Source organism: Periplaneta americana, chromosome 16 (assembly GCF_040183065.1).
Source record: "Periplaneta americana isolate PAMFEO1 chromosome 16, P.americana_PAMFEO1_priV1, whole genome shotgun sequence".
NCBI classification, from domain to species: Eukaryota; Metazoa; Arthropoda; class Insecta; order Blattodea; family Blattidae; genus Periplaneta; species Periplaneta americana.
Window position 1 is genome coordinate 121,122,373 of NC_091132.1, and position 12,008 is coordinate 121,134,380.

The following is a 12,008-nucleotide window of genomic DNA, read 5'->3' on the forward strand; positions in this document are numbered from 1 at the left end:
CAGTACGAGATTAATAGTATACATGATACTACTTATCACGATGATGTACACTTATAACAATTTGATGTTTACTCACCATACATTTGCATCTCGTTACAATAATATTTCATCTTTACAACATATTCGTTAATATAACATTTAATGTTCACTTACTATACAACCGTAACTCTTAATAATAATATTTTCTTTACATATTTGCTAATAAGTGATCACTGATCATAGTATTACTTACTTAAATTTGTGTAAACTACATTCATCTTGTATTTCCAAACCTCCTAGTGATCCATACCATTTTCTATTCACGCCTAAACACCAACTCAGAAGCATATTAGTTATCAATGACCCTATATACCTTCATTGATTTGCAAATATTTTCATGGTATTCTTTGTTAAAATATGTACATTTAATTACGCGTCCTATTGTCAAATAAGTCTCCACCTACGAGTCTTCACACATATAATAACAATACGGCTTATCGATCCCACACAATAGCCCGGTTGTGATCTCTATCCGTAATGGACGATCACAGTTTGATATTAAATATGCATATTTCTTATACTTATTGAGTGATCTTGTTGCTATACTTTCAGATAGATTTTTAAAAGTGTTTTTTAAATTGCCTTTTTAAAATTTTAAGTTTGTATTTGTATAATTTGTCACATGTATTATGTAATTTTGATATACATTGTGTACAGATATCTATATTGTCTGAAGATGCCCACACAGGGCGAAAACGTTCACAAAATAATTAAAATGTGTTAACAAAAATATTTTTTGGGTTGACATTATAAATAAGTCAAGACGGAAACATTAAAACCACATTACTCGTTCATCATCTACTTGGAGGATTTAGTGAAGAGCTTTTTCCAGAATGTGAGAGGAGTGATAGTAGGAGAAAGAAGAATAAAGCGCATAAGATTTGCTGGTGATATGGCATTGTTAGTAAAAGAGGAGATAATACTAAGGGATATACTACTGGAGCTAAAGGACAGCTGTGAACAGTATGGGATGAAGATAAATGTAAATGAACTAAGACCATGGTTATCGGAAGAAAAATGAAAAAGGTTAACTTGCGAGTTCGAAACAAGGCACTGGAACAATTGGACAGCTTCAAATACTTGAGGTGTATTATAATGTAGTAACATGAGCGCTGCCAGGAAGTCAAAAGGAGGATAGCAATGAAGAGTTCGCGGGAAAAACGATGAATGTCACAGTTTTCTTAAGGTTGATGTCATTATGTAATTCAATTGATCACTGCGAAATTTAATGTTGTTATTATGAAAAATGGTAAAAGGGAGAATTATCACCACGAATACAGTAATCCTTGCCTTTATTTTCTATAGAAACAGCACTACATCTTGCAGTTATAGACTCAATTAGATCATTATCTAATCCTTAACAGAAATGTGACATTCATCGTTTTTCCCGCGAACTCTTCAAATGTCAAAGGAGACTTTTAATAGAAAAAAGAGCATCTTATGCGGGCCTCTGGGGAACTAAGGAAGAGGCTAGTGAAGTACTTTGTATGGAGTGTAGCACTGTAAGGGGCAATAAGACAAAGTGAAGAGAAACGATTGGAAGCATTTGAAATGTGAATATGGAGAAGAATAGAACATGTGAAATGGACAGAGAGAATAAGAAATGTAGCTGTGCTAGAAAGAGTAGGTGAAGGAAGAATTATGCTGAAACTGTGATCAGGAAGAGGAAAAGGAATTGGCTGGGTCACTGACTAAGAAGAAAGTGTCTACTGAAGAGTGCACTGGAAGGAATGGTGAATGGAAGAAAAGTTCGGGGCAGAAGAAGATACCAGATGATAGACAACATTAAGATATTGTATGGATTGCATGCAGAGACTAAGAGGGGGAAATAGAGAATTGAAAAATGCTGGGTTTGCAGTGAAAGAGCTGCCCGTGGGTAGAAAATTGTGAATGAAATGAAATAAAGGAACAAAGGATTGACTGAAAAAGAATGAACGATATATGGGAAAGAAGGCGAAACACTATTGCTAAAAAGAAAGAGAGAGAGAGAGAAAGAAAACGAACTTAATAAAAATGAAAGGAAAGGAAAAATAATAAACAAAACGAACTAGGAAAAGGAATATAAATAATAGATAAATGAACAATGTAAAGTGCTGGGTTAATGATTCAAAGTCAAGTACCCGTTATTGGATAGAAAAGAGAATGTAGGAAATTAAAGAAGAATCAGAAAGAAGGAAGAAAGTGAAATAGATTGGAAAACGAATGCACGAAATAAAAAAAAATAATGAGTGAAATGATAAGAGAGGGGGGGAAGGAAACTAGCTAAAGCAGAAAAAAAATAGAGGGCGAAAGAAGGAAAATGAAGGAAATATAATATTAGAAGAGGATAAGAAAGACTAAAATATATAAATTTATATAATATATAATCCGTGGCGCTACAGCCCGTGAAGGGCCTAGACCGACCAGCCGGCTGCTGGCCTCACGCCCACATGCCGAAGCAGAGGTGGACGATCATCCAACCAGAATGGAGGTATCGTGTGGTTAGCACGATGATCCCCCCAGCCGTTATAGCTGGTATTTGCTACCTATCGTAGCTCCCCAAGTGCATCACGATGCTGGGTGGGCACCGGTCCCACACACTGGCCGAAATTCCATGAGAAAATTTCTTTCCCCATGAGGTTCCGAACCAGCGCGCATTCCGTAACGCGAGTCCTAGACAGGATGCCTTAGACCACGACGCCACGGCGCGGGACATATCAATTTATAATCAAGTCAATAACGAAGCGGTAATGACAGTAGAATGCGACTATAAAGTTAACGATGCTGTTACCACTCAAGACCAGTTTCAATTAATACGGCGTCTTGTCCTCAGGTTCACCTTCAGATTTGCTTGTACTACATAAGACAACTCGAATCTTAAGACTATTCCATTCTACATGTATTTTCTGAGACGAACTCTCAAGACGAAGTCAGCTTCTGGTTTCATTTTAGGTCTTTCCATTTTTCTTTTATATAAAACTTACATAAGGTATGCTATAACAGAGAATGTTTATGAATCGTATTTCAAACGCGATAAGATAAATGCTGTTGCGGAGAAGGCAACCTACTTTTAACGACAAGGCCAGGGAAATATGGAATGAGAAAAATAAAGAAAGAAGCGAAATAAAAATTTATAGTTATAATAAAACATGTTTTATTTGTTTGCATTTTCCAAGACTGTAAGGTGATGGTGGTGATGGTATCTCGAAGAGTGAAGCCAAATAACGCTAAATAGTATAAATTTATTATTTTACTAAAGAGTCTGAAGGGAGTTAAAAACGTCGTATAGATGGGAAAAAGTGTAGAAATGGTCTTATAAAGAAAATAGATGGAGGAGCAGAAATATTTCCATAACCTCGGAATAAAAGATGGTGAGTAGTCAGCATCACGCTCCGGCTGCGTTAAAGCAATGGATAAACCTAGAATAAATTTCATAGAAAGTTGAATTGGTGTCATAGTCTATTTGTAATATAAAGCGATGTAAATGTTGGATTGATGAAAAAGTTCGTAGCATTTTTTCGCTTTGACAAAAATTTCTATTTAAGATGAATAGAAAGACACGAATTAATCAGTAATATATTCTCCTACATTATCTATGGCTCTGTGCCAACATTGGGATAGTTTTTTGATTCCGCGTCTGAAGAAATCTGCTAGTTTGGAGTTAAAGAAGTCGTCAAGCCAAGTTTTTAAAGCATCTTCGCTGTCAAAGGAGTTTCCTTGAAGATTATTAGATAGAGAACGGAAAAGATGGAAATCTGAGGGAGCAAGATCGGGAAAATATGGGGGATGTGGAATCACCTACCAACCAAGCTCCTGGATAGCTGCTTTCGTCATCTTAGTGGAGTGCGGGCATGCATTATTACGTTGCAGCAACACTTGATACAATCTTCCCGGTCATTTTTCTTCACTTGCGCCAAATGTCAGCAGTTATGACAACATTCCTAGGAAGCAATTCGTAGTACACGATGTCTCCTTGTCCCACAATACGTATGACATCATTTTCTGTGGATGAACATTAATTTTGTACGGGGTTTTGTATGTTGAAACGACAGTAGGTATAGACTATTCAGAGACTATGTATGAAATGATAACTGTAATTGTGATTCTTTACTTAACAGTTTATGAATATCATTTGGCATGAGGGCATCGTGAGGGAAAATATATTCTTGCTGATGTCAGATGCTGCACCATACATGACGAAAGCAGACAGGTACAAAAATCGCAAGTTTTTTTTTTTAAGATTTGCGTGAAATTATGGTTCAGTGCGACATTCCATTCCAGAAAGTCGATAATGTATATTTAAAAATTTTGTAGGAAATTATACAAAAAATGAGAGGAGCAATAATTAAAAGTGACAAATTTGTACAGGTAATATGTGCAATGTTAGAAAGATGTGCGCTGTGGAAACAATTATGTAATCTTAATCTGACTGTACTCGCCCAGTACCGAACGCGGTCTCGGCAGAGCAGTAAACACTGGAGGCCTGGAGGGAACAACACCATGCACACGGTAAGGGGACTAAAAGTTGCGTTTTTAATGATGAAGAATCCTGTTCTGAGGTTGGGGCACCCGTTAGATCAGATTCTGTTCGTCCATATGATAACATGACATGAGTTTGGAAGTAGGCAGACGATAATGGCTGCGAAATGAGCCCGGACCCGGCGCCGAAAACCCCGTAGAAAACCTGAACCAGGCAACTTGTCCCAACAAGGATTCGATCACTGGCCAGGTAGTTTCGTATCCAGGACGCTGACCACTACTCCTAAGCGGTGGACAAAAAAATACATTATTTAAAATATAATATCGCGTATTTCCCTTCCTCAGTAACATACAGTACCATTCACACTGATAAAAGTAACAACACAATGTAGGAAAAGAAACAGGAAAGATTATTTGTGAGTCAACAGTTTTTTCAGTGTTCAACTGAATTTTGCGAATTTACATTTTTCACGGTATTCAACTGAATTAAAAAACCTAAGTATGTAAAATGTTCTTATTTTAAAGTTATTTACCGGCACCGTATTAAATGAGTGATTTAATGTATCCTTTTTGTCTTGTGAATTTAATTTTTGGTGCATACATTATTTTCTAACGAATTGAAAGAACCCGATACTTAGGTCAGTCACCCGAAATGAAAATGAATTAACAAATTTGATATTCGTGTTGTGATGCAGTAGGGATTTAAAATTTGGAGTTTTAGGCTTGTTTCGGATTTAGTCCCTGCAAATATTATTATTATTATTATTATTATTATTATTATTATTATTATTATTATTATTACTATTATTACAGTATTTACTCGCTTGCTAGATTCCTCGCATATAAAACCCCTTTCTACTTTAAGATCAAAGGCTATAGTTGTAATTAATTTTCAGAGTTGATCATTGTTTGTAATTAATTATTTGACATGCTATTCAAATTACAGAGCATTTTGAGAGTAGATGAGATGATAATTGTAGCTTTAATTATAAAATACTTTATACAACGCCTCTTTTAATCTTCTTTCTTATATACACTCTTTTAACACTTACGTAATCACTGATAAACTATAAAGTTATTCATATTAAATAAATAACGACTTTACTATGTTAATATTTAAATTATGGTGTTATTAATTTTACCTACCTCATGACTAGTTTCGATGATAGATATAGGGAAGAGCTGGTAATATCGGACATCGGGTAATATCGGACAGTGATGATTCTTTCATCTACCACCAGATGGTAGTACCTGAGTAACATGGTTACGTTTCTGTATGTGACATCTGAACACTGCTACTACCATCTGGTGGTAGATGAAAGAAACATCACTGTACTACCATCTGGTGGTAGATGAAAGAAACATCACTGTCCGATATTACCCGATGTCCGATACTACCCAACTCTCTCCTAACGTCGAAACTAGTCAGCCAGGTAAAACAATGCCATACTTTTAATATTAACACAGTGAAGTTGTTATTTATTTAATCTAAATAAGTTAATAGTTCATCAGCGATCTCTTTTCATCTAAGAGGCCATTCAAGATGATAGGATTTAAATTTAATTGTAATTTCTTACTGAACTTGACCTTTAATCGAGTATTAAGAAACTAGAAAATGATAATATGGCAGCAGTGGGAGGAGAATAGCATAGGAAATCGAAGTATCAGGAGAAATCTTGCATCAGAACTGCATTGTACTCTACATTTCACAATGTTTATACGAAATAAAATCACGATTCAATTTCACGAGAAGTCAGCACTCGGCTGAGTTAGGGCTAAAAGTGTAAAAAAGGTTAATAGTAGAATACTTCTAAACAATTTCTCTTAACCTGAAAGCCGTCGTAAGTCCAGGATCCGAACTTCATGACGCAAGTCTGCTCGTCGAACGGGAAATACTCGACGTCGATTTCGCACGACGATTTATAGATAGCTGGCGGCTTCCATTCCACGCGGCCAGTGTAGTTCAACGTTGCCTTCGTTGCCAAGGTAACTTCAAAATTACCGTCAGCACTGTAAAAAAACAATAAAACGTTACAAGAGTTTTATAATCACTATAATCCGAAAGTCGCAAGTTTTAGCGCATGCAATGTCAGAATGTATACATGATTACGCAAGAACTGAGGCGCATTCGCGTTTCTGTATTATTTTAGCTTACTACTGTGCTCAACGTTGCTTATAATTTATTAGATATTATATGTCGCGTTTTCTTGTTTTACAAAATGTGATAAACAGCAGGTTTCCCCAATGTTCGTCAGATTTTGCTTAACATATATCAGATCAATACTGTTAATTTTCTAATAATAAAAGCAAAACAAAATATCTCTGTTGTTGGAAAAAGAAACCCAATAAAAATGGGAAAAATGAAATTATTGAGTCATGTGAGGACTGTACATACCAGGGCGTTAAGGTTGATAAAATGGAAGATATAGAAAGAGATATACAAGAGAAAATATTGAAGACAAAAGAATAATAGGAACCTTGAACTCAATTTTGTGGCGCGAGATATGAGAAATGGACCAAAAAAGCATATTTACAACATCATTTTAAAGAACTTAAAAATTCTTTAACGACACGTTAAAAGTGTTAAAAATTAAAAAAAAGGCTATGTACCTTAGACAGACGGCCCGTTTCGACGCCGGTTCTGCGTCATCTTCAGTGTCCTACGAACTACTGATGTTCGTGTTGATCTTGCATACCGCCATTTGCATTCGTCAGTTGTAGAGGTGTTGCTCCTATGGTGGGGGTGGTTGTTTGTGTGCTATGTACCATGATGTCGAATAATGTGTGGGTATTGAACTGTAATTGTGTATTAAGTATATGTTGTGGGTATGTTATTGTATGTTTATATGGGCTATTCCATATGAAATCGATCAGTAAAAAACCTCGCATTTTTTATACTCTAATTTTTTCCCTACTTATACAAGGTGCTGAGGGGAGTGCATTTTCAAAAATATACTATCGAAAGTCAAACGGTTTTCGTATTATTGTGCGACAAATTTAGCGTATTTTATAAAAACAAGCCTCTTTCAGCGCTCAGAACTCTGGAACCATTTACTGCAGAACATTGAACGAGAGCTTATTTTGAAGCTGACATTTGGTAGGTTATGTTAAGAAGTAATCCTTATTTTTATTGTACACAGAGAGACAGATAATCTGAATTTACTTGTTTTTAGGCTTTTTGATCATTTGTAAAAATGTAAAAAAATATTGAGGAAAAAACTTGCATTTTTAAGAGGGATTCGGCATTGTTTGCTTAGTGGTATGGCAATAAGTTTCGAGGGTATTAAATAGATTATTTTCACACGCCTAGACTTGAACGGCGCAGTACCGCTCACACTGGCCGAGAGCTGAAGATACGCTAGCATTGGGCGTCATTTTACTCCTGTGTTTATGAAAACCTGTGATAAAGCTAGCCCAGCCATGATACTAGACGACACATCACATGTTTGTCTCCTGGCCTTGCTTGTCTCGGCTAAGCTCCCTTCTCACAGTCAGCTGGTTAGTTCACGCACGTACTATTTATTTGCTTCATTTGATATTTTCGATACTTTCTTATCAACATACCATCAGTAAAAAATTTGTGTTTATTTGTACTTTCAATGCGGAATCTAACTACTGTATATATTTTTAAAATATTTTTTCCTAGCCAAAGGCGTCTTAATGAGGAAAAATCTAAAATTCTCCATTTCCATAAAAAGTAAGAAAATATGTTTATATGTCAATATAAACTTTAATTTCTCAGCATCAAAATAAACCATGATTTTGATCATTGGGTGAAAGGGTTTCGGAGCTACAACAGTTTAAAATTGCTAATTTTATGAAAATACGATAAATTTTAATAATTTTAATTTACACACTATGAAGTTCTGATGCCTCAAACTTTGCACAAAACATTGTATCACAGTTCTCTACGTACAAAAAAAGTTTTATTGTATTTAGAAATTGTAAGGTCAATTTTCTCTATATTTCTGTCGATTTGAGATGTAATAGCTCGTATATTTCGTATTGTTCTAAGATGTTTAACTGTGAACTTTTTGGTGTGATGTGTAGAATTTCCATATCTGTTTCTATATTATTGTAGTCATGATTATTGTATGGCAGTATGCAAGATCAACAGGAACATCAGTAGTTCGTAGAACACTGAAGATGATGCAGAACCGGCGTCGAAACGGGCCGTCTGTCTAAGGTACATAACCATTTTTAAAAAAAAATTAACACTTTTAACGTGTCGTTAAACAATTTTAAGTTTTTTTAAACAAAGTGTTAACGTGAACCAGAATCAATGACATTTTAAAGAGTGTATTGATATATAGTTGTGACGTAGCTATGGCAGATCAATAAGAGAAAGGAACGAAAATGAAATTAGTAAAGATGAATTTTATTATTGGCGAAGATGAGCCAGAATTTTTTGTTATATTGAAAAATAAAAAAAATAAAGGCTAATATTAGATAATGAATACTGATAAACTTTTACTGATAATATACGAGATTGGAAGTTAACCTGGTAGTCATGTAGACCTACTCGTGCAGAGGATTGAATATGGACTACCAGAAAAAGTAATGAGTTGGTTACAACCGGAAAAAAGAAGTCGTGGAAGATCTAGGATTAAAAAAAAAGAGCTATGCATGAACGATGCTTAAAGGAGGAGATTTGACGGATGCTGAGAACCGGAAAATGTCAGACGTTATAAAACCGGATAATGTTGATGATAATGATGGATTTCCTAACATCTCATAAAAATCAGAATTGTGAAAAGAAACGGATGTATGAACCAACAATCCCGTTCTATAAAGAGAAATATAGCCTGTCCCACATTGATGTAATAGGTCTGATGGTGGGAGCACGAGGTACCATACCCTCCTTCTTTGCCAACAAATGTAAAAACCTGGGGCTAACACACAGCACTGTCAAGGAAATGTGATCGGTTCAGATATTGAGAAATCACTTGTACGGGAGTGATAATGGAAATTTCAATTTATCTTAACCGATGGCTGTTGATTGGTTTAGATATCAATGGCAATAATCCGTACTATTATTTTTCTCGCGGTATATGGCATTCAAATCATTCTAACCTATCTGATGATATTTTTTTCCCTTTCTTAACTGTAAATGAGCACAAACGCTACTTAGGTGTAAATTCTTCTGACATTTTGTATATTCGATTCCCTAACCGTTTTAAATGTATATCATTTTACCTTTTAGGTGTGTTTCCAAATTATATTATGTAATACGCTTTGTCAAATCTGGCAACCTTTTTATAAAGGAAGCTAAATTTATTATTATATTAACATTATTTAGGCCTAATAAGAAATTGCGATTCGGCGGTGTTATAATTTTGTAATTCTCGCATCTTTAGAGATAAAGGTTAAATTATGATATAAAAGACGTGCCCAGATTGATGAGTTACGCCGAACGACATTAGTTGGAAATAGTACTATATATTTTATAGAAATGGAAATGTGAAAAAGAAAATGCCGAAAAATAGAACTTAAATCAACAGTAATTTAGTTGTATATAATAGAGTTATAAATTAAAACGAAACGACATTGAAATGACAAATTAATTAACTTGCTGGAAATAAGTAACGTTCTAGACCAGCGGTCATCAGCTCAGAGCACCCTGGGGCTAGCGTCTCTTACCCGCGGAGAACACACTGCACTATGGTGCAATCGTAGCTGCTAGCGGGTATTCTCTCTACCTCTTTCTGCTGCACGACGGGGCACACGGGACGGCTCCGCTTACGCTTTACCCATTTCAGCGAGTGCTGACGATCACTGTTCTAGACGATAATGTGAAACCCAGTGTTGCCATATTTTGAAACAACTTCTTGTACCAGCTAGGCAGAATTCTCGTATTTTTACCGGGTTTCTCGTATGTTTACTTAAAAACACTATTCATTATAAAATTCCCTAAGTAAAATTAGCACAACTTACTATACAAGTACTGTTACGAAATAACATTAATAATCCGTACATTTTAATGGCTAAATTGTATGTATTCTTAACTTCAACAAACTGGGCTCAGAAAATTATTAACACAATTTTTTTGAACCTACGTCTCATTTTCCGCCACTACTGAAATATTACAAATTTACACCTGACTCTTCACAACAAAAACTTAACTTTTCTATAATCAGAAAAAAAATAATCTGAGCAAGAAAGATGTATTTAGTAGTAAAATCTTTTTTTTATAAAGACAACATCAAATTAATTTGTATATTTAGGACTTTAAATTTCAATAAGCTTACATATAAAATAAATTCAATAAAAAGTAGAATAGAATTAAACGAAATTGTGAGCATGGAAAAGAATGTTGTAACTGTAATTGATATTGATTTACGTAATTAATATGTCAGGTGTGTTTACATGTATGCTCCAAGATGTTTAAATATGCAAATAACTTGCTGACAAGCATGTAGCAGGAATTTAGACTGACCTATGTACTCACTGAGAAATACCGATTCAGCTATTGCAGTGTGCTGGCTATATGTCAACAACTGCTAACCTGGATGTAGTGTGATGACACGGAATAATTAGTTAACATGCATAAGTGAACGTATAACTAAAAATAAATACGAAAGTTATAGAATAGATTTAGATGTTAAAAAAATGTTCATGGTAGAAACATGTGAAAAGGAGCAGATAAATAAGTTTTAAAGTCTTAATGGTTATCACGATTGGTTTAAACATGCACTAAAACCAGACGTAAGTGCAAGTTTGAACAATTAATTACTGAGATTTTCGATAAATTAATTAGTTTAGGAAATTGTATAGGCCTATTTATTATATATAACTACTTTTGTATATAGATCATTTTTTAAATTATTAATTTTGTACTTTTGTGAATTAATATCAATAAATCTATCTATCTATCTACACCTGGCTTCGTAAGGATATATATTTTTTTATCAGGAATCAACCAATTCCGAAATTTCGACATTGAACACCATCCATCTTTAACTTTTTATGACCTATCTGATTTTGGTATTTGTCCCCTTTTAGTCTTTTTTGCTCACGGGTAGAAGATTCATCTTCCTTGTCATTGTCCTTCATGTTAATGTAAAGTTAATACACCAGTATTGCTAACTGTATACTATAAAACCACATTTGTGAGCTGTTGTTAACATATAAGACCTCAGATCTCACTCCTTTCTACTCGCACAGTGAATTAATTACTGTACTGATTAAAAACAATTGTTAGTATTTAGTATTAGTATTTATTAAGATAAACTAAATTAAAGTTTTATAAAGTCATGGTAGTTCCTATACTATTATATCATCATCATCATATCATCATCATCATCATCATCATCATCATCATCATCATCATCATCATCATCATCAGTAGCTCTACAACTCATTGCTGAGTCTTGGCTTCCTCAAGGACTCGTCTCCAGCCATCGCAATCCAAAGCTACCATCCTCTAGTTTCTCAACCCAAGAGCTCTCGCATCACCATCCACTCCATCAATCCATCTTGATCTCGGCCTTCCTTTCCTTATTGTCCCATCC

General features: G+C 34.8%; 1 protein-coding gene across 1 annotated transcript in view; it reads right to left on the reverse strand.

Moving 5' to 3' along the window:
• Nucleotides 1–12,008, reverse strand: part of LOC138691179 (acetylcholine receptor subunit alpha-like) — a 369,672-nt gene that overhangs the window by 38,922 nt on the left and 318,742 nt on the right. Inside the window, exon 5 of the mRNA XM_069812958.1 lies at nt 6,327–6,507. Coding sequence (XP_069669059.1) covers nt 6,327–6,507 — 181 coding nt within the window. The remainder of the gene's footprint in view (nt 1–6,326; nt 6,508–12,008) is intronic.